Source organism: Leptopilina heterotoma, unplaced genomic scaffold (assembly GCF_015476425.1).
Source record: "Leptopilina heterotoma isolate Lh14 unplaced genomic scaffold, ASM1547642v1 Lhet_205, whole genome shotgun sequence".
Taxonomy (NCBI): Eukaryota; Metazoa; Arthropoda; class Insecta; order Hymenoptera; family Figitidae; genus Leptopilina; species Leptopilina heterotoma.
This window is the reverse complement of record NW_025110920.1, coordinates 93,167-118,095: the sequence shown is the minus strand read 5'-3', so window position 1 is coordinate 118,095 and position 24,929 is coordinate 93,167. Positions and strand designations below refer to the sequence as shown.

The window sequence follows — 24,929 nt, the reverse complement described above, 5'->3', positions numbered from 1 at the left end:
TCATTAGTAAACTATGCTTTTAGTACATAATAGTAGTAGTTTATAGTATTACTACAATATTAACAATTAGTAACATTTATTTAGTAATATATTTTAAGAAGACTACTACTATTAATTAATAGGAGTAATAATAATTAATTGTAATTAATAGTAGTAATATTAATTACTATTAACTAGTAGGAGTAATATTAATTAATAGTAATTATTAATAGTTATTATAATGAATAGTAATTAATAGTAGTAGTATTCATTAATAGTAATTCGTAGCAGTTTTATTAATTAATAGTAATAGTATTAATTAATAGTAATTTATAGTAGTAGTTTAATAGTAGTAGTATTCATTAATAGTAATTCATAGCAGTTTTTAATATACTTTTACTAAATAGCAATTTGTACTACATTCAAAAGAGTAAATTTTACTACTTCGAAGTAAATTTCAACATAAAAATTATTAAACTTTACTTCCAGGTAGTAAACCTTACTATACTTGTAACTTTTACTATACTTTTATAGTAAAACTAGGAAATCACTAGAATATCACTAGGGAAGTATAGTAAAAGTTACTTTATCCTTCCTTCCCCGTATAGTTTCAAAATTCATGGTCAGTTTGAAACTAAAAAACATAAATAAATACATGACTCATAAAAAAAAGAATTTGTGAATCTGATTTTACACTCTCTCTCTCTATATCCCTTAATTATAATAATTTCATTTTCATTTTTCGCAATGATGGACATGCAGTATATGTATATATAGAAAAAAAAGAGAGAGAGAAAAGGAATGAAGCATTGTTGCGGTTCTAGTCCTTACACAAGAACAATCAAATGATGCAATATTTATAACGCACATCACATCTAATTTTTTTTATGATATCTAGGTTATTTGTCTTTAATGTTAAGGCTACACTGTGTACTCTCCTCGCGCAAAAATTACTCATTACTATATTATTTTCTCAAGTTTCTCCATTACTATTCGATCGTAATCTATTTTTATAATACGTCACAGTATTCTTTTTTCTTCAAACTTTTATTATGATATTATTCCTTGAAAAATTGTATCTCTAGATTCAATTTTCTTTTTTCTGTCCTGAAAGTATCTTTCTAAATCTGAATTAGTTAAAAATTAATAATTATTAGCAAAAGGTTGACTAATTATTAATAGAAAATAACCAATTTTTAGTTAATAAATCACTACGAAAATAGTTAAATTTTTACTAATTGAATCAGTAACAAAAAATTTTAGTTATTTTTACAAAACTTAAAGATGAATTTAACTGATATTTGGTCATTAAATATTTGCTTAGTTGAAATATTACTATTTAAATCAGTGACTGATTTAATCAGTTAAAAATTAATAAGTGTTAAATTTTTTCCTTCTAAATTTTAATTACATAGTAAAAATGCATTCACTAATATCCAAGTTAGTAAAAAATTTTCTACTACTTGGAAAAATTTTACTATTACGTCTAGTAGTTTAAAAATTCTTGATTACAAATTTTTAATGAAAAATTACTATGGTATTTAGTAAAATTACTCATTCAAATTAGTGGATGATATAATTTCACTAATTCAGATTTGAAGAGTTGGCTGACTTTTTGCTTCAGCAATTAGTAAAATATAAGTAATTATTCGTAAATAAATAACTGGAAAACTAGCCGAATTTCACTAATTGAATAAGTTACCAAAAATTTCAGGTATTTTGACCAAAGTTAAATGTCAATTTAACTAATAATTAGTTATTTTTAACTATCAATTTGATCCAATTTGGTATATTAATTTAAATAAATCCAGAAAATTAAAGAAGATAATTTTAAAACACTTTAGGTGCACTAAATTTAAAGTAAAAAACAGTTATATTAAAAATTAAGTTTTAATATAATTTATCATAAAACTCAAAGAGTAACTTTACTGATTTAATCCTAAAGTAATTGCTCTTTCTTCTGCTATAAAATTATTACCCGGGCTCAATTACTCCGAACTAAGACAAAAATAATCCTTAATGATAGATCGTCCAACGTCCTTCCGGCAGGACGAAAAAGACTCAGGTGAGTCCCTCCGAAATCACTAAAGAAAACTAACATGGATTCAGATAAATAAAAAATGAAATATATCATTGGAAAGGTAACGAATCAAGCTTTCAGCGCATATAAATATCGAGCTAGTAAGTTCAAAACTAAGGGCTGGGTAGTTTGAAGAAGTTCCATGTTCCAAAAATTCACATAATTTTTAGTCACAGAATGATGAAGCCCGGTCCTGCCGGCAGGACGCTTTTCGCTTTATTTAAGAGACTACCTAGCCCAGGTTTATAAATTTAAAGACTCGATATTTACATCATTTGAAAGCTTGTTTCATTACCTTTCCAACGATATATTTAGTTTTATATTTATCTGCTTCCATATTAATTTTATAGAGCAATTTCTAAGAGACTCGCGCCTGAGTCTATACTCAAATATACTGAAAAATATTAAAAATGAATTTTTTTTTAATTAAAAAATTAGGTTTCATTCTTTGAACGTTTCTGAAGAGAAAGAGACTTGTCCGGTTAAAAAATATTGATTTTTGGGGATTTTACATTAAATTTACGAAAAAATGTTTTTTTCACTGTTTAAAAACATAGCAAGTTTGAAGGCTTTGAAAAATGGTTTAAATTATTATTTTAAAAAGTCAAAAATATGTATTTTTTCGTCTTTTCGTCTACTTTAATCCCAAGGAGTGCCAGAAAAAAAAAGTTGAATTCCCTTTTTTTAAAAGCCTTTTTTTCGGAACGTCCTTCCGGCAGGATGGGCGCTTGGACGATTTATCATTAACTTTTGAACCCAAATTGATCCAAATTTAAGCCAACTTTAATTGTCAGATAGCCTTAAGAAATAACGAATGATAAATTTAGCAGACACAAACAAGTGGATCAAGTGGAGCTAAGAATAATTTCTCAAAAAAGTTAAAGAGAATATTGAAAATTACTAATATTAGAAGAGTTCAACGACAGTATTCGGATGCATTTAACGAAGTCCTTAATTTTAAGACCTTACTTCTATTAAATTCTTGCACTTAGATCCTAAATTCGGAATTTTTTCTCGATCCTTGCATATATAAACATAGTCAATAACAACGCAAAGGAAAAAGAATCAGTTATTTTAGCTAATTTTTAGCTGTTATAGCTAACTTTAACTACTACTATACACTTAAAAATCGGACTCCAAATTTACTCCGAAGGATTGAATATTATAGTTCCAATCTCAAAAGAATTGGATTGATTAAAAACTATACAAACCAATGAAAGGCAAGCATTCAACTTTGTATTTTGATTGCATTTCAACTTTTCGAACATCATTTAAATCTTTTTAGTGTAAAGTAGAAGTTAGATTTTTTAGCAGTGTATGGAAAGCAATTATTTATTTATTTTATTTATTCAAAATTAAGTTCCTAGGGCTACTAATTGAGGCTCCGAATCTTAAAAAGTCACATATACCATTTAAAATCAATGCTGCATGTGCCCTTTTAAGATTTGGAGCCTCAATTATATTCGACAATTAATTTCCTAACTTTAAAAGCAAATTATTTTCTGCTGCCGTAGCTAAAAATTAGCAAACTCATCTATCTCCGTGAATAATTGTTTTAAAGAATCTCGTGTTTTTGACTATCCTAACTTTCCTCTGTTCGAATTTTCACGCAGAGATTTTAACACAAAATGCTCCTATACACCACGTGCAGGAGGATGCAACAGTATATTTAAAACTCCATCTGCTACCAATGGAATTTAAAGAGCCAAAATTCAGAAAAAAGGGACAATTACCTGATGTATTGAATGTATCCATGCCTGGCATCCTCGATGAGGAAACCAGGATTCCGCATGCCGATGATTTCGAAAACCATCAAAAATCATCAGCTACAAATGTGCCATCAAAAAGCAAATTCTTGATAAATCCAAAACGACATCTTGATTAATCCCTTCATAATAATCGAACTTCATATTCTCAATCACTCAAAGCACAAAAAAACAAAGAATAATTCCAAATAAAACACAATACACAAAAATCACAATTCAACCCCTAGTCACTCACTTTTTAAAAATTCTGATCATTGTAAAATTTAGATCATAACATAACATAACTCTTAGCGTAATTTTTTTATTCAAATTAATATTTTCCCAAAAGAATCCTGCACTGTCAATGAGATAGTGTAAAATACCAATCATGCACGTGTGGAGGATTGTGAAAAATTATAAGCGATTAGAAAGAATTTGTTTTGGATTTTTTCTATTCCCTATATAATATGATGACAAAGAAATGAGCACGCGACCCGTGCGCACAAGTTGGCGAACGCGAGGCGACTAAAGTTTATAGTAGGGAGTAAATCGAAGGAGAAAGAAGCAAAGAACGAGAGTATACACCTCCCACCAAGTGCCGGTTGCCTCGACCTAACCTCACCTTTCACGGCGCCGAAACGAACCGCGCGGTCGATCATGAAAGGTTTGTATTTGTATGTATATGTGAGTATATAAACGAAGCCTTAAAGCAAGAAGCTGAAGGTACGAGAGATGCTAATATGAAACCCCATGGCACCATAACACATTTTCCTTGTTCTGACATTGTGCATATACATACAATCATCTGACTTTTGTCTCGCCTTTAATCACCAGCCTAATAATATTCTCATAAATTAAATTACCACCGACAGTTAAGGATAATAATGCTATTTATAATCTAGTTCTTCATTTGCGTTTTTTGAACCAATTTTGTGGTTCTAATTTCGAAATTAGATTATCATCATTGAAGAGAATCGAATATGGTAATTGTTGGTATACGGTATTTTTGAACCAACTTTGTTGTTCTAATAGAAATTAGTCGCAAATATTATCATCATTGGAAAGAATCGAATATGGTAATTGTTACTATAAGGTATTTTTGAACCAACTTTGTTTAGTTCTAACAGAAATTAATCGCAAATATTTATCATCATTGGAAAGAATCAAATATAGTAATTTTTACCATACTGTATTTTGGAACCAACTTTGTTTAGTTCGGTTCTAATAAAAATTCGTCGTAAATATTATCATCATGGGAAAGAATCGAATATAGTAATTTTTACCATAAGGCGAAAAAAAATCTTATTTTAAAGAGTCTTAAGGATTTAAAGAACTTTTAAGACCTTAAAGTCCTAAAAGATTTAAAAAAGTCTTAAGGGGATGTCAAAGTCGATGCGATTATTGCACAGAGGTTTAAAGGAGAAGAGTTTTTAATCAGAACTGGTTTCCAGAACAGAAATGAAACAAATGAAGATTTGTTTAAATTTAATCTTAAATTCATTGACTACTTAGTTGTAATAGATAATTAATATTATCAATACTTGAATAAATTAAAAACAGAATGATTCAACAATTTTTTCTTCTATTATGTCCTTCCACAAAATTTCAACAAAAAATATATTTTTTAAATTGAAAAGTAATCTACGAAACAACTAGCAAATTTTACTAATAAATAGTAATGTCTACTAATTTATTAGTAAAATATTTATTAGTAAATTTTACTAATTTAGTGGAAATTACTATTTATTAGTAAAATTTACTAATTCAAAAGCAAAAAATCAGTCACTAATTCAAGTTAGTAAACACTTTTACTAATTCAAATTTAAAGCCCCATTTGGTCTTTATAAATGTATAATTAGATTTTTTAAATTATTATAGTATTTTAATTTCAATATTCTGTAAATATTATAAATTTTTTTTTCTGTATATTTTTCTTACTATATTTTTTATTACTCTCCTTTCTATTATTTTCCTTTATTGTTACTATACTGAGAAAATTGTTTGTTGTAATTAATAATACTGAATATAATTAATTAAAAGTATTAATAATTAATTATATTATGCAATTAAACTACATTTATTTGTTTAATAATCTCAAGTTTCGATTTCGAAATTTGTCTCCACCTGAGAACGCCAAGGACGCCAGCAGATGGCACTCTAGTTCCTTCTTGGAATTTTTCATGCCACCTGGTGGTGACCTTGACGTTCTCAAGTGGAGAAATTGAAGCACCATTTCGTCCTAACTACTTGTAGAGTTTTTCCAAGTTAATAATTAACAAAAACTAAATATAATTATTTAAAAGTAATAATTTTAATATTTTCGAAGAGACGTTGCTAATAAAGTTAGACTTTCCACGAAAAATCTATCAATATCCAGGAGTCAAACCAGTTATTTAGATTTTTAGAAACAGAAGCGTCTTTAGAACAATGGCGTCTATATTTGAAAACAGAAATTAAAATATTGTAATTTTTGCAAAAATTAATTTTACAGTATAATTTTAGTTCTTTTTTAAAAATTCGCGCCAGATTTTTAGATTTTAGAAACAGCAGCGCCTTTAGTCATTTTATTAATTATTAATTAACTTATTATTATACTCTGAAAAAATGTATTTTACTCAAATAACCTTTTACTTATGTTTATTATCAAATAAACATTTACTTCAATCAACTAATTTTTATTCAAGTCAATTAATTTGCATTTGAAACAATAATTTGAGTATTTGAAGCAAATATACAATTTAATTGATTTGAATCAATATTAATTGATTCAAGTAAATATTTATTTGATAATAGACAAATAATCGGTTATTTGAATAAAATAAATTTTTTCACAGTGTAATAAACTTTTCTTGTTTATTTTTAACAAATAAATAAATGATTAAATACTTATTTAAAAAAGAAGTTATTGATGTTTTTGAATAATTTTACAATTAAAGAAATTTTTAGAGTGAATCAGAATATTCTTTAAAGTCAGGGAGAAAGTAAAAATGTCGTCTAGAATCAGGAAAAGCAAAATTAAATTTTTGTGGAAACTCTGAATAATATTAATAATAATAATAATTATAATATTATTAACAAAAATAATAATAAACAAATTAGTAATTTGGGTGAAAAAAACATTGCTGATCGACTCTGTGCGAGGTGAATGAACGAAAAGTGGCATTGTGCTTGAGTGCATTCGACAATAAATGAGGTCAAAGGAAGAGGAAGGTGGAAGTGACATATCTTGTTGGGTGCATTATCGATGCGATGCTCAATGAAGTCATTAATGACTGCCCATTGTCTTCGAGAACCTAAAGACTTCCGTCTTTTCTTCAATCGGAAGGCACGACGATCTCACAAAGATTGATGCATTCAATAAAGCAAATTTTCTACGTCATCTGCCTATAAATATTTATCTATATATATATATATATTTACTCTTCATTTTTACGATCAAGATCCTAATAATTCGTTTTCCTCTCATGCGTCACATTTAAACGCTATAAAAACAAAAATTAAATTTGTTATTCAAAACGTTTAATTTTCATATGTTCCTATAATTTTTCAAGGTGAAATTAAAATCATTTTGTTATTCTTCATTGTTAACTGAAATTATTTTTTGTTTGAATGTTACTAATTTTTAAGTGAAACTTTTAATTTTTGCTACTTTGAATTCTCGAGGTTTCTAAAAATATATCGTAAATTCTCTTTCTCTGTAATAATCTACAAAAACTATCTTTATTTATTCAGGACCATGACCATAATTACCGTAGATTTCCACTTTCACAAATGATGTTTTCTTAAATTTTCACAAGCTGTTTATAGTCGGTGCTGGTCCACTGGTTTTACATTTCCAATTTTTCTCGAATTTTTTTTTTATTTTATGTATCAAAATTAAAGAACAATTAAATATTAATATTTGTGACGCGATCTGAAGAAAGGGACCTTAGAAGCAAAAAATTATAGGTTATGTTTGCAATTTTTTAAATGAAAATACAAAAAAAGGATCAACTGTCAATATAAATCATTAAAGTTTAAGTCTTCATTAAAACTAAAATATTTAATAAACACTGATTTTAATTCGAAATAAGTAAAAAGAAACTTTCAAACAAGAAAAAAGTAACTCTAACCCAACCTTAAAATGATTTGCTTCTAAGGTCCCTTTCTTCAGATCGCGTCACATTTATGCATGTGAGTGTTAGATCTTCTAACTAATTGTTAGTTGAAAGTTATCGTAGAAAATAAAAAAATATTTTTAGATTAATTTTCGGCTGAACCAAGGAAAAAAGAACCTTAAGGCCATGTTAAAGGAGAAGGAAATTTCTTTTTAAATCCAAGTGTCTTGTATTAAAAATCGAAGCTACTTTGATCGGTCCTTGAAATTTAATGTTGTAAACTTTTTTTAACTTCAGCATGTTTGAATAGTTTTGGCTGAAAATTGGCAAAGGCCTTTTTCGCTTTTTATCCGGAGGAAAGATATTATTTTTCTATTAAGGGTACAGGGTATATTTATATTTTTGGACGCGACAATGAAATAATTTTTTCAGGGTTCGAAAATTCTTGAGTGCGTTCAATTTGTGTTCAATCAATTTTTCACGTCACTTACTGATTTCTTTCAATAAAAATTCGCAGACTGTGAAGTAAACAAAAGAAAAAAAAAAGGTTGAAATCTGATTTTCCATTTCGATGAACAATTTACACTAGTCTGACGATCGATGAGACTCTTTGTTTCCGAGCATTCTCTTGAAGTGTTTTTTTTTTCTATTTCGAAAATTTTCGGTTGTGCTCTTTATATAAACGGAATAGTAAACTTCACTTCATGAATATGTGGTTTTTACTCAGTAAGTAGCAAAAATTATTTTTTACTTGTTTGCGAGTATAAACAGTTAATTAGTATTTTAAATATGAAATTTAATTTTTAAAAACTAGGAAAATTTGTTCCAAGTGTGCAATTGATTTTTTTTTCTTCTAAATCTGTTGGAAATGGAAGGTAGGATCTGTTTCGTCTCTCTGTTACATCAATCATGCTGTAATTACATTTGAGAATAAAGCTCGAGTTGTGTGTGCGGCAATTTGTCATCATTTCCCTCCACTGGGACGATAAATCGTCATTTAGAACTTTTGACAATGCAGAAACACTTTTTGTAGACTATTCTACGGACATAAAGTGATTTGTAAACACTTATAAAGTTAGTATCAAAACGCATTTAGCGAATTGATTTAAGGTCATGTGTCCCATTCGGCGTACTACTTGTGAATACTCTTCTTCAATTTTTGTTTTTCTTCTTTCAGACTTCGCGCTCGATTATTAATTTTAAAAAACTATTAAAAAGTAGTTTTCTATCTAAAAAAAGTAGCTATCGAAAAATTAAATTTGACGACCAAAAAAACTCGTTATAGACACTACACAAAAGTAACAAAAAAAATCCATTCTATATTTTATTTTCCTAACTTTTTCCAAATTTTCATCGAAACTATTTACTTCTTTCTTATCCTGCTAATAAATTGAATTCCTGCAACGAATTTTATTATTAATGAGAAAAAATTTTATTATTCATAAGAAAGAATTTAAATATTTATAAAAATAATTTAATTCTTGCGAAGAATTTAATGAACATTTTTAAATAATTAATTTCTTTCGACTAATTTTATTCAAATTCTATTTTAAATAATTGATTTCTTTCGACTAATTTTATGCAAATTCTAATTTGAATAATTAATTTCCTGAGAAATTTTTATTATTCATGAAAATAATTGAATTCTTACGAAGATTTTTACAAAAAAAATTTTAAATAATTGAATTCTGTTTGAAAATTTTATGAAAACATAGTAGATATTAAAAATCATGGAATTGCGAAAAGTTTTTAAAAATAATTAAATTTTACAAAGAATTCTATTAAAATTTTTGACAATAATTGAATGTCATGGAAAAAATCAAAAAATCAAATCTGTGTTGTATTTTATTAAATTTTGTTGAAAATAATTGAATTCTTGCGAAAGATTTTATTAGAATTTTTGAAAATAATTGAATTTTTAAGAAGAAATTTATTACTTTAAAAAATAATTGAATTCTTGTCATGAATATTGTTATTTATGAAAATAATTGAGTTTTGTAAAGAAATTTGATTAAAATGCCTCAAAATAATTGAATCTTCGGGAATAATTTTGTTATTTATCAACATAATTGAATTCTTTCGAAGAATTATTTATGTTAATTATTAAATTCTTAGAAAGAATTTTATTACAATCTAAAAGAATAATTAAATAACTTCGAAAAATTTTAATTAAAATTGTATTTAAAATAATTGATTTCTTTCGAACAATTTTATTAAAATATTTGAAAATAATTGAATTCCTGTGAAAAATTCTAATATTTTCGTAAATAATTGAATTCTTCTAAAGAATTTAAAAAAAAACATTTTTTTTAAATAATTGATTTTTTTAAGGAATTGAAATCAAATTTTTAAGAATAATTACATTGTTTGAGCAATTTTTGTAAAATTGTATTAAAAATAATTAAAATCCTGGGAAGAATTTTGTTATTTTTGAAAATAATTGAATTCTTTGTAAGAATTTTATAAACAATGTTTAAATAATTAATCTTTCCGAAATATAATAAATATTATGAAAAATTTTTTTTAAATATAGGGGAATGTAGTCAAGGTTGGCCTACTGTCTAGGTAGGCCACTCGCGTTTTTTTGTCAAGTTCACTAGCGCCACCTACGCGCATTTTTGTCGAAGCTTGTCTTAGTGAAACCTAACTTTTTGTTCAATTACATTTTCGGAAAATCGAAAATTGTGTTTTCTGTGACGTCGGTACAAAAAAAGCTCAAAAAAAGTTTTGTGCATAATGTGAAAAACCATTAATAAAAGATAAAAAACAAATTGAATCGTCAAGGCAAGTATGCAGAAAATTTGTGGGACTCATGGTTGAAAGGAAAACAAAGTAAAAAATCGAATCCCGAAACGTATTTCTTTATGGTTACAACAATTCGGTAATGTTACTTACTGTCAAGGTCGGCCACTATGTGTTTAAAATGCGCAAAGATGAGGACGAGCTACTTCATTTGCAAAAACTGCAATTCTGTATAACTCATAATATAATTGATCATCTTATTAATAGTTTCATTTAATTTTATTAATATTTTAGTGCAAAATTTTTTTTTATTTATATTTATTTTTTTATATTGTTTATTTTTATTATTTTGTTATTTCATTAAGTTACAAACTGTAAACAATAAAGAATCAATTTTCCGTAACTCCAAACATGTTATTTTATTTTTTAACGATTAATGCCCTTTGAATTTTAAACATGGCCGACCTTGACTGTAATGGCCAACCTGGACTACAAATTTTTTTTTTTTTAAATCTTTATAACTTTTTCATTTTTAAACCTGTCAATTTACTTTGTACAGAAAAAATGTTCCTATTAAACAGGACTTTCCAACCATATACTTCAATTGTCCAAATTTATTTTTAAAAAAAAGTTATAAACAAAAGTCAAAAAGGTGGCCGACCTAGACTATGTTCCCCTAATTGAATTCTTGTGGAAAACTTTAAATTTGTGAAAATAATTGAATTTTGGAATTAATTAATTTAAAATAGTAATTGAAATTGAAATAAATAATTAAAATTCTTTGATGAGTTTTATTATTCAGGAAGATAATTAAATTCTTGCTTAGAATTTTATCAAAAAATTTTTTTTTTTAAATGAAATGAAAAATGTCCATGAAAAATCTTATTATTAGTGAAAGTAATTGAATTATTGTGAAGAATTGTATAAAGATTTTGTTAAATAATAGATTTTTTCGAAATTTTTTTGAAATGTTATTCTAAAAATTCAATTCCTGTGGAAATTTTATTATCTATGAAAATAATTTAATTTTGTATGAATTTTATTAATTGTTTTGAAATAATTTAATTTATGACGAAATTTTATGAAAATACAAGATATTAAAAATAATTGAATTTCGAATATTTTTTGAAACTAATAGAATCGTTTTAAATAATTTGATTATAATTTTTTGATTTCTAATGTTAGCATTTATTTATTGAGTAATTCCAAATTTTGATTTCGAATTTTCTTTCCACTTGAGAACGCTAAGGACACCAGTAGATGGCACTTTAGTTCCTTCTTGGAATTTCTTCAGCCACCTGGTGGCGACCTTGGCGTTCTCAGGTGGAGAAAAATTTCAATATTGAAATTTGAGATTATGAAACAAATAAATATTAGTTTAATTGCATAATATAATTAATTATTATTAAATACTGTTAATTAATTATATTTAGTATGATAATAAAAAAAAGTAATATTTCAAGAAAAGTTCAGCAGTAAAAAAAGTTCAATAGTAAAAAAAAAACTCAATAGGAAAAAAAAGTACAATAAAAAATTGTGACAATAAAAAAAATTTGATATTAAAAATCAGTAGAAAATACAAAACCGACAATATTTTTTGACACAATTTACAGAGTAATTTAATCGATTATCACACGATCTCCAATTAAAAAAAATATAGGGAACGTAAAAAAAGAGTACCACTCATATAATTAAAAAAAAAGTACACACAAAGTGAGAAAGTGAATAGGCTTGCAGGAGGTAAATGACCTCTATTTAAACACCACACCCTTACCCCTATGTGTATTGAATCGATGGTAAACCCCATTGCCGACGTCAGCACGTGTATTAAGGTAGAGTACATATAGTGTGTATAAACCTTTGTTATTACATCACTTTCAAGAGGGGACACTGAAAAACTATGCCGGAAGCATAGACACGAACATTAAAATTGATAAATATTAACCAAAAAAAAAAAAAAAAAAAGAATGAAAAGACCAAAGAAAAGGGTACTCGGGTATAGATTAACAAGGAAATCAAGTGGTACCATAGCAAAAGTTTCTGATTTGATTGCATTATGTAACTTTATGCTCAGATATTGGATAATATTTCATCAATAATAGACAATTCACTTTCTTTTTAATAAATTGATGTTATAGTAAAGAAAAGTAACACGAAATAATCCCTGTTCTTCTGAAATATTTTTCATTATTTCATTCCAGTTTATTATTTTCCAATTAATATTTTTTTTCTGTTTTAGTATTTTCCTTATTTTTTTCACTTTTTCTTTATTTTGTTATAATTTTTCAATTTTACGAAGTTGAAGTCCACAACGTTTATCAACGAAAAAAATTTATTTAATACTTTCAAATATTATTTTTAATTTAATATTTAATTGTAAAATAATTATTATCAAAATGTAAACATCAATCTTGTTTTTCTAAATATTTTTGGGTAAATATTGATGCGCATTTTTTATTAATTTACTAAGTAAACAATTTTTTTCGTTGATCAACGTTGTGGACTTCAACTTGATCAATTTTTAGTAGAAAGATACTAAAAAAATTAGTAGTTTTCTCTACAGATTATACTAATTTTTAGTAATTTTCTAATTGTTAGTAGTTTTTCTAATTTTTTTTTCTACAGTTCTTATTAATTTGAAAACTACTAAAAACCTACTAATCAACAGAAATTTAAAAGTTAACTTAATAATAAGTTAGCTTTTAACTTTAAAAGTTAGTGCAGCTTTGATTTTCTTATGAATTCTAATCATTTAATTTGTTTTAGTACTTTTAATAAAAATTCATGACTTTTCCCTGATTTCCCTGACCTGTGTCAACTTTGTTGTTATAAAAGACACAAATGTGACTCATCGTCTTGCATACCAGTTTCTAGAATCACTAATTTTTTTTGAGATAAATCTCTAGTTTCATTTGTACACCTATAACGATATAGATGATTATGTCGCGATATATTTCCATACGTCTCGTTCTCGTTACGGTTTGTGATTCTGTTCACTGAACATGTTGGTAATTTATTATATTACTATTAGGGGGATAGAAGTCCTAAATGGATCACTAAGACCTTGTTTCGTTTTCTTTTCCTCGCCCGGCTACTCCCCTCACACACTAACTGGTACAATCAATCTCGGAACAATTCATTGGAGAATAATACGTCTTGTGCAGACAGAGAGTATAATTCATCTTACATTGTGCTTGTATGGTGAAATGTATCGGCTGAAGGGAGCAAATGTAAAGTAAAGGTGCGCACACACAACACAATTATTGGTATCAATGTGCAACCGTAAATTGAACATGAGCCATAGGAACGCGAACGCTTCTTAAAAGGATGATCATTAAGATAATCGTAAAAAAATATCTTTCTTTCTTTCTTTTTTTTTCTTTCTCTTATATATATTCTGCTGCTGACCAAGCTTTCTAGGCTAAAGTTCAGAACAAACTTTCGCTCGCGATATATATAATGTCTTAACTGACGACAATGTGAATTGTTTATTTTTAATTGAATCACATCCTGAAGCTAACAAAACAATTCACTTTCTGTAATTTCAAACTTTTCATATGCAGTCACACTTCAAATAGAAGCATTCTTAATTTAAGATGTTTTGGTAGACGCTTTTTAATTGTTAAAAATATTTTAATTTAAGATGTTAAAAGTATCTTCGTACATATATTTTCAGTATATTTTTTTGTGAAAAAAGTTTTAAGATGTAATGATAAATTCGTTTTCTAAAGGAACAAAAGTTGTTTAAAATGGTTTAAAAATTGATATACGTCGAAAAAATTAGTTATAGAAAAATACATACTTGTACCAAATTTCCTGGTTAATAAATTAATCATTGAATGTGAAAAGACTCACCTGAAACAAAAAAATTAGAGCAATGATTAATAATCCTTTTTTAAATTTATTATTATTAATATTAATATGTTACCATAGGTCAAGCAATTCAGGGAATTCGGGAAAAAGTCAGAGAAAATATAATTGTTCAGAGAAAACAGGGAAAAGTTAGGGATTTTTATTGAAGTACTGAAAAAAATTAAAATTTGCAGGATTCATAATTAGTTGTATTTAATTTTTAAATATATATTTAATTAATTATTAAAAATCATGGATTTATAAAACAATTTCAGTTAAAAATACTAAAAAAATAGAATTTTTAAAAAAGTTACAAATGTTTGCAAAATAATAAAATTCTTCTCCAAAATTCAATTATTCTAATAAAAAATAAAAATTTCACAAAAATTGTTCGAAAAAAAAACAGAAATTGTTTGAAAAATGTTCTATTACATTTATTTACAAATTTCATTAATTGTAAAAATTATTCAAAAACATCAATAATTTCTTTATTAAATAAATATTTAATCATTATTATTTTCCCGTAGGAATTAAAATTCTTTAATACATTCAAATTTAAACCTTTTTGAAATTCAACAATTTATAAGATAATATTATTACAAAACATAAAGAAGGCGATCACTCCGAGTCGAAGACTCGGAGTGATCGCCTTCTTCATGTTTTATTATAATTTAAATAACCATGAAATTTTACAATAAAAAAATTAATTATTTACAAAAATCCTAATAAAATCCTTCGCAAGAATTCAATTATTTTTAAAAGTAGTAAGTTTTCTCAAAAAAATTCAATTATTTGAAAAAATTGTAATAAAATTCGTTGCAATAATTCAATTATTTTCATAAATAATAAATCGATTATTCGGTAATTCATTTTTCAATCAATTTTTAAATAATTCAATTATTTTGACAAATTTTAATGAAATTTTTAAGAATAATTACATTTTTCGACGAAATTTGATTAAAATATTGTATCAAAAATTAATTAAAATCCTGCGATAAGTTTTATTGTTTATGAAAATAATTAAAAATTTTCCCAAAAAATGTTATTAAATTTTTTCTAAAATAATTGAATTTCGGTGAAGAATTTTATTATTTACAAAAATAATTGAATTCATGCGACGAATTTTACAAAAATCTATTTAAATAATTGATATTTTTCGAAAAATTTTATGAAATTTTTTATATTAAATAATTGAACTCATGTGAAAATTTTATTATTTATTAAAATAATTGAATTATTTCAAAGAAATTTATTAAAAATTTTATAAATTATTGAATTCCTGTGAAATTTTAATAAGAATTTTATTCAAGTTTTTAAAATAAATTAAATTTTGAAGAAGATTTGTATTATATTTATATTTGATAACAATAATTGAAATTTTGACGAGAATTTTAAAAAATTTTTTTAAATAATTGAATATTGAAGAATTTTATTATTTATAAAGAAAATTAAAATTTTGACAAGAATTTTTTAAAAATTTTTGAACATAATTGAATTTTTGCGAGGATTTTTATTACTTCTGAAAATAATTTAATTCTTCCAACGAATTTTATTTAAGTTTATAAAAATAATTAAATTTCGGTGAAGAATTTTACTATTTCTAAAAATAATTGAATTCTTGAAAAAAAACATTGTTAAATTTTTTTAAAATAATAATTGAATTCTTGCGACGAATTTTATAGAATTCTTTTTAAATAATTGATATTTTTCGACAAATTTTTTGAAATTTTTTATATCAAATAATTGAATTCCTGTGAAAATTTAATTATTTATGAAAATAATTGATTTATTTCGAAAAAATTTATTAAAAATTTTGTAAATTATTGAATTCCTGTGAAATTTTGCCAAGAATTTTATTAAAGTTTTTAAAAATAATTGAATTTCGAAAAAGAATCGTATTATTTATAAAGATAATTGAAATTTTGACGAGAATTTTTAAAAAATTTTTGAACATAATTGAATTTTGGAGAAGAATTTTATTATTTTTAAAGATATAATTGAAATGACCAGAATTTTTTTTAATTTTTGAACATAATTGAAATATTACGAAGAATTTTTATAACTTTTGAAAATAATTGAATTTCTGGAATTATTTGTAACTTTTCCAAAATTCAATTTTCTTTTAGTATTTTTAACTAAAATTTTTTATTAATCTAGTATTTATGAAAATTGTAAAAATTATTCATTAAATAATTTCTAAGTAATAATTTTATGATAGTTCTTGTAAAATTAAGTAATTTAAGAAGAAATTATTGTCTGAAATAGAAAAAATTGAAGGTTTTGTATTAAAATTCGTGGTAGTTTCATAGATTACGAGGCAAACAAAAAAAAATCAAAATTCAGTTTTTTCATGAATTTTTAAAATTCAATTTTTTCCAGTACTTTTACTAAAAATGCCTGACTTCCCTGACCTGTGGCAACCCTGTAAAACTCATCATAGAATTTGATTTTATCATCATAGATTTGAGTTTTCGAGGTTTTGAGCATTATTTAAAAATTTAATTCCTACGGAAAATTAATAATGATTAAATATTTATTTTAAATAATTATGATGTTATTGATGTTTTCGAATAATTTTACAATCAAAGAAATTCGTAAATAAATGTAATAGAACATTTTTTTGAGTTAATATCTAATCATTTTGATAGTGAATCAGAATATTCTTTAGGGTGAGGGAAAAAGTCAAAATTTTGTTTGGAAATCAGGGAAAAGTCAGGGAAAAAGAAAATTAATTTTTTGTTGCAATCCTGAAAGTAGAAAATTTGAGTAATTCGTACCACGAAGAATGCTTCTAAGGTTTTGTACTATTTTATTCATTTTGCTATCCCTGGGAACTTGCCAGCATCGCCCCACTTTCCCTTGGGGTAATTTCTCTCTGACTCAAAGTCAAGTTTTAATAGTTTTTATAGTTATGACTCTTTTTTTGTAATTTTTATTTTTAGAGAAAGGAAAAATTAAAAAGAAATTAGTCTAGACAGAAAAAAGTCAAATCTCACACGCATGTTAAAATTACTGATGATCTCTCTCGATAAAGGAGTCGTATGCTGATAATTAGCCGTGGGGTTCGACATTTATAACTCTGTCTCTTTCTTTCTTTATGTATAGAGGAAAACTTGAATGGAAACAGCAGGGGGAAAATGGATGGCGCCACATGCGATGTTGTTCGTGAGCATTTTTTAATTTTTTTTTCCCTATTTTTTTCTTCTTTTGCAAACTTCCAATCAAACCGAACATTATTTTCGTCCTGTAAGTAGTATTTAGCTTAGGAGGTAAATACACTTGGCACGCCAGTCAGTTTACGGTAGCACTGGAGCAGTCAGGCGAAGATCAGCCAATTAAAAATCCGTCCTGGACGTGCCTCGTATATACCTTGTATTCAAATGATTCAAGCGTATACATACGATTTTATGTATGAGCCTCGAGGCGTTCCTTTCGCGCGCACTCACTGCAAAATAAATGCATCTGATGCTTAGGGAAGCTATAGATTTCTCGAGCCAGTTTCTGTATATCTTCGAGGCACCACTCGCTAAAACAACACACAGACACACTAACTCGACGCTATAAATAATAATGAGACTTCTACCTTGGACCAAATTTTCATGTTCCCAATAATGATTTTTCAAAAAAGAAATTATTTCCGCTTCTTTGATTTTTATTTTAATATAAGGAATTTTCTAGCACTGAATGCTTCTTTTCCGATCTTTGATTTGGTATTTTATATTTTCAGAGATTGAACCAGTAAAAGTATTCAAAAATACGGAATTTACGTACCAAAAATTAAAAATTACAGACCAGTTTTCGTCCTTTTTCAATCAAATTACGGACTTTACGGACCATTTTTGCAAAAAAAACTGACTTTTACGGACTTGAAGCAAATTTACGGACCTTTACGGGATTCGCGGACCTAGTTCGAGCCCTGATATTATTAGTATTAGTATTATTAATACCATTATTATTAGCACTATTACTAAATTTAATAAAATACAATCCCCATTACAATAATTTCCAATTTCTCTATCTCCAATGTTTATCGATTTCGTTTTCAAATAGAGAAATTCGACCTGCTTTAAAATATACTATAAACCTATAATTGAATACATATATTCAAATATATATATATCTGCTCGCAAAAAACTATGTATTTCTCAGAATTAAAATGGAAAATTACGATCCAGTTTGTATTTGAATTGGAATTTTAAAAGTGTTTTTGCCAATTTCATATTATACGCATTGAAGCACATACAACTCTAAATAAAATGAATAATTAAAGAATTTGTTATAAATTAACTATTTAGTTGGTAAAACATTGGCAAATCGGTTTGCAACTGTCGACTTATACTGATTCGGTTTATATGTTTATATGTAATTGGCAGGTGCAGCCAACCTGAACATGAATGTATTCTGTAGGTTGAAGAAAAGTGCTGCTCGCTTTTGGCTAACGTGTATATACCTATATATATTTATTATTATACATTCACGCTCATTGACTAAGGTCAGATTAAAATACTATCTATTTTACAAAATGATGATGATGATGATAATGATGATAAAAATCGTTGAAAATATACATTTTACTAATCGAAATTATTCTTGTCTCGAATAAATAATATTCACAGAATATATTTCTTTTCAATCTTTTTCAAATTTTGTTCTTTATTTTCAAAATTTTCTCCAGTGAGCAATTACAAATTAATTGTAATTAATATATTAATATTAATTAATTTCGAATTTGTTAGTTTACTATTTACTAATTTAATAATTTGTCACTATTTACTAATAAAATGGTGGTTCAATTTCTCCACCTGAGAACGCCAAGGTCACCACCAGGTGGCAGGAGAAATTCCTAGAAGGAACTAAAGTGCCACCTACTGGTGACCTTGGCGTTCTCAGGTGGAGAATACACGTCCATCTTGAATCTCTTCTTCGTAATTCGTGATTACAATTTTAAAATAATAAAATTGTAGAAATACTTGCACTTGTAGAGTAGAATTCTAATTTAGAGGCTAAAAAACTAAAATTAAAATTAAAATACATCAAAACAATAAGGAAACTCCGGTTCTCGATAAAAATTTGTATTTTATTCCACAAAAAAATATTTTTTTTTTTGCTATATGTAGAAAAACAGTTGAAAAAATCGTTTTTTAATAAGAGTTTCTCTAACTGAAAATTATACTTCCTGATTAATATAAAATGAAAGCCATGTTTCACTAATATATATAGAGTTGTCAAGATTTTGAATGCTTATGTACAATACTTTCTTGCAAAACGCAAGTCGCAATTAGTCTAGAACAATCATCTTTAGGCTTGGTAATTAAGTCTATATGGCGTGGCAATAAACTCTATTACTTTGTTTTTTTTTCACAGCGAATTTTATTGTTTGTGAATTAAGCCACAGTGACTGTGACGCAGCAACTCTTTTGTGACACGAAAAAGAAAGTGTCGCTTAGGAAGTAATGATTTCACAGTTATTTTATATTTTTTCCGTTTCGATATTTACCATCGAGTGGAAAAATATACAGGGCTCGAACAAGGTCCGTAAATTCCGTTCTTGGCAAAATTTCAATTATTTTCAAAAGTTTTCTCAAATTCAATGATTTTCAATATCTACTGTTTTAATAAAATTTCCCAAAAGAATTCCATTTAAAAAAAAAAAATTAAATAAAGTTCTACGCAATCAATTATTTTCATAAATAATAAAAGTTATTACAGGAATTCAATTATTTACAAATTTTTTATAAATTTTTTCGCAATAATTCACTTATTTTCATAAATAATAAAATTTTTACAGGGATTCAATTATTTTCGTAATTAATGAAATTCTTTTAGGAATTCAATTATTTTCATTAATAATTATAGTATTAATCACAAGTATTTAATTATTTTCAAAATAAAAAAAATTATTCGCAGAAATCCAATTAATTTCGAAATTAAAAAAATTCTTCTCAGAAATTCAATTATTTTCAAAATTAAGAAAATTATTCGCAGAAATTCAATTAATTTCAAAATTAAAAAAATTCTTCTCAGAAATTCAATTATTTTCAAACTTAAGAAAATTCTTCGACAAAATTCAATTATTTTCAGGAATTTTGATAAAATTCATTACAAAATTCAATTATTTTCATAAATAATAGTATTCATCACAAGAATCCAATTATTTTTAAAAATTTTAATAAAATTCATGGCAAAATTTTAATGATATTCAATATTCTACTATTTATAATAAAATTTTCTAAAAAAAATTTTTTTTTTTAAATTTAAAAAAAAATTAAAATTTGTTTAAAAGAATTCAATTATTAAACAAAATTTGATAAAATTCTACCCAAATATTCAATTATTTTTCAAAAAAAAAAGAAAAAATTAAAAATTTCAGAGGAATTCAATTATTTAAAATAGAGTTTGCATAATTTTTTTCGAAAAAGTCAAATGTTTTAAAATTTGTCATTAAATTCTTTGCAGTAATTCAATTACTTTCATAAATTTTTAAAATTCCTTTTATGTATTCAATTATTTTCTAAAATAATGAAGATTTCACAGGAATTCAATTATTAAAAATATAATTTGCATAATTTTTTTTGAAAAAAGACAATTGTTTGAATCATCAACATTTCAATTATATTTATAAATGAATAGCAAAATACTTCGACAAAATTCCATTATTTTTAGTAATTTTAATAAAACTCACTGCAAAATTCAAATATTTTTATAAATAACAGTATTCATCAATGAATTCACAAGAATTCAATTATTTTTAAAAATTTTAATAAAATTCATTGCATAATTTTAATTATTAAAAATTTTTCTTAATTCAATAATTTGTATATCAATTATTTTATTAAAATTTCCCAAAGGAAATCAATTATTTAAAAACAATTTTGACAAAATTCTACACGAATATTCAATTATTTTCTAAAATCATGAAAATTTTACAGATATTTAGTTATTAAAAATAGAATTTGCACAGATTTTTTAAAAAAAGTCAATTGTTTGAAACTTTTATATAAAATTTTTTTTCCATAAAATTCATTTTTGCATTCAAATACTTGAATTTATTCTGGTAGAATTTACTGATAAAAATTGTTTTAAAAATTAATTTTAGTTGAAATTTTAGATTATAATTGAATATTAAAAGCAATATTGCGTGAATTCTTATAAATAATTAAATTTTGAAATTAATTGTTTTGAAAAAGTTTAATTCATTTTTTTATATTATTTGAAGTTTTTATTATCTAATATGCTTTGAATTTTATATTGAATATTGCAAACAAATGGATTTGAAAATTGCCAAAGAACTTTTTCGATTTTTAAAAATAACTGATTTAAAGTAGAATTTTAGTTAAAAATTTTTGAAAATAATAATTGAATTGAAATGATTGTAAAACATGAAGAAATCGATCACTCCGAGTAGAAGACTCGGAGTTATTAGTTAGTTATTATTATTATTATTAAAATTATTATTATTATTTATTAGTTAGTTTTTCATGTTTTATAGCTATGAAAAATTTAATTTTTAGTATTAAGTAAACTGATACCAAAAATTTAGATCAATTATTTATCCTTTTATCTAGATTTTTGGTATCAGGTTTCGTGTCAATTTTATAACAGTGTAAAGCAAATTTGTTTTGTATTTTTGTCTTAAAATTTCGTTTGGAGAAAAAAGAGTGAAGAAGAGTTTCTCTTTTTAAAAATACAAAAACTGAAAATTGGAGTATAATTATTATTTTTTTTTGTATAGACAATGGAACGTCGCATCCAACGTTTATATTGCAATGGCGATGATTGTATACGATGCTCATTATTGTAATTCCAATTTACAGTCGGCAAGATAGCCGCGCAAGAAAGAAACAATGGGAAAATAATGGCTTATAGAAGGGGAACGTTACTGTGTCTTGGGCGACGATATCCGTGACCCCGTTATTTTGAATACAATTTTTTTCCCCTAAATTTCACGTACAAATTTTCAGTTCGTCAAGAATAAAGAAAAAATGTATGAAATAAATAAAACAAAGAACAGGCTTTGCACTCAATAATTTTAAAACTGTAGTTTCAAATGTAAGAATCGCTAATATTTATAATTATTCCTACAATAATTTTTAATTTCTAATTCCGTTACTTTTTCAATACAGATTCAAATATCACGAGTATAAAATTATGAATATAATCTTGTTAGTATTAAAATTATACACGTTGTTGATTTCAATTTATAATTCTACAAAATTGCTTTCAATAAAATAATGATTACGCATTTATTGAATTTTTTATGTTTCTTGTTACGTGACTGTGGTATTAGAGTAAAAAATTGCTTCTTAATAAATTGAAATTTTGAAATGAGAAGGAGAATTGTATAAAAGGGGGATTTTTTCATCCTTTTTTTCTGTTATGATTCGTCATTGTTTACACACTTCCTGGTTTCGAGTACATAATATAGATATATGTATTGATACAATAATGAAGGTATTACAATGAATTTCGAGACGCGTATTTTATAAAGTAAGGTCAGTGAAATCGTATAGCCGCGACTTTGTAACAATAATAGTGTAGTAGGTATCCACTGAAATCGTTGTACCAATTACGTTTGATTGGCTACCTTCGTGACCTCGATTAACTCATTCACTCGACAATTTTCTACTTAACGTACCAAAGTTTCGACTAAACGAATCAGATTTGTTAATTGATCATTTCGATTATTTCCATAATTTCTATAAATATCTCAAAATTGTATATAATTTCAATTATTTTCAATCTTTATCAAAAGTACGTGGAAAATAATGTTTAGAAATGTGAAAATGTTCGTTTTTAATGTCCATGGAAATTTCCATAAGCATTAAAAAATTTTCCATCATTTCTATATTAAATTAATTTACATTAAAATCCATATTATGAAATACCAATTTATTGCTTTTATCCATTTACCACCATACACATAAATAATACACAATAAAAAAAAATAAAATATAAAAAAAATATAAAACAAAAATAAATAATAAAATAAAAACATTATTTTATTTATAATAAAATATAAAATACCGATATATATAAATGCTTATAAATTATTATTAAATATATTAATATATAATAATAATTATAAATTGTTATTGCAATATGGCATTAAATCTAATAATTTCGGTACCTTGTTCATCCAGTGAATTATTTCACAAGCCATTGAATTATTCACTTATGTTTTTAAATTGGAATCGCTGCTCATATAAAACTACGCTATCAATTATCATTACATAAGTCGCCGCTAGATCGTGGAATATATTGATTTTACTTTGAAATCATAGACAAAACTGAAACTAAGACGCGGAATCTCAGCCACCAATCTTATGTAACTGTGGAAAAATTTGTTCTACCACCGACTGTATCACATGTCGAGAAATTAAAAAAAAAAAAAATCCAATCTTGCATAAACTTCAATTTTTTTAAAGCACTGTAACAGAGTTGCCACAGGTCAGGAAAATCGGGGAATTCAGGGAAAAGTCAGGAAAAGTAAAATTGGTCAGGGAAAAGTCAGGGATTTTTATTAAAATACTGCAAAAAATTGAATTTTTCTACATAAATTCTATTATTTTTAAAAGTAATAAAATTCTTCGCAGATATTCAATTATTTTCAAAATTTTTTTAAAAAATTCTCGTCAAAATTTCAATTATCTCTAAAAATAATAAAATTCTTCTCCTCAGTAATTCAATTATTTTTTGTAAATTTTAATATAATTCTTGACAAAATTTCAATTATTTTCAAACATTATCTTCAATTCAATGATTTTCAAAATTTACTATTTTAATAAAATTTTCCAAAAGAATTGTATTATTTAACAAAAATGTTGATAAAATTCTACGCAAATATTTAATTTTTTTATAAATAATAAAAATTTTACAGGAATTCAAGTATGTTATTTACAAATTTTTTTAAAAATTTTTTCGCAATAATTCAATTATTTTCATAAATAAGAAAATTTTTTACAGTGATTCAATTATTTTAAAAAATATAAAACTAATCGCAGAATTTCAATTATTTTGAATACAATTTTATCGATTTCTCAAAAAATGTAATTGTTCTTGAACATTTTAAAAAAATTCGTCAAAAGAATTTAATTATTTAAAAATTTGTTGATAAAATGCTTTATGAGAATTCAATTTTGAGAAGCATTCATTTATTCAATAATTTTTTCATTTTTTTAGTTAAATAATTGAATTCTCGTAGAATTTTTTAATAAAAATTGATTTAAAAATAAATTTCAGTTAAAATTTAAAATAATAATTGAATATTAAAAGCATTCTAGCACGAATTTTTAAAAATTGTATTAAAAATAATCGAAATTCTGTGAAGAATTTTCTTATTTGTGAATGTAATTGAATTCTTGCAACGAATTTGAAAAAATTTTTTTAATAATTGAAGTCCTGTGAAGAATTTTATTATTTATGAAAGTAATTGAA

General features: G+C 25.0%; 1 protein-coding gene across 2 annotated transcripts in view; it reads right to left on the bottom strand.

The window, feature by feature from the left end:
• LOC122501153 (protein phosphatase Slingshot) overlaps positions 1–24,929 on the bottom strand; it is a 187,285-nt gene that overhangs the window by 119,525 nt on the left and 42,831 nt on the right. Inside the window, exon 1 of one of the 2 annotated variants that reach the window (XM_043610430.1) lies at positions 3,793–4,338. The exons of the other annotated variant lie outside the window; for it this stretch is intronic. Coding sequence (XP_043466365.1) covers positions 3,793–3,872 — 80 coding nt within the window. The 5' untranslated portion in view covers positions 3,873–4,338. Of the gene's footprint in view, positions 1–3,792; positions 4,339–24,929 lie in introns of those variants that run through there. 2 annotated transcript variants of the gene reach the window in all.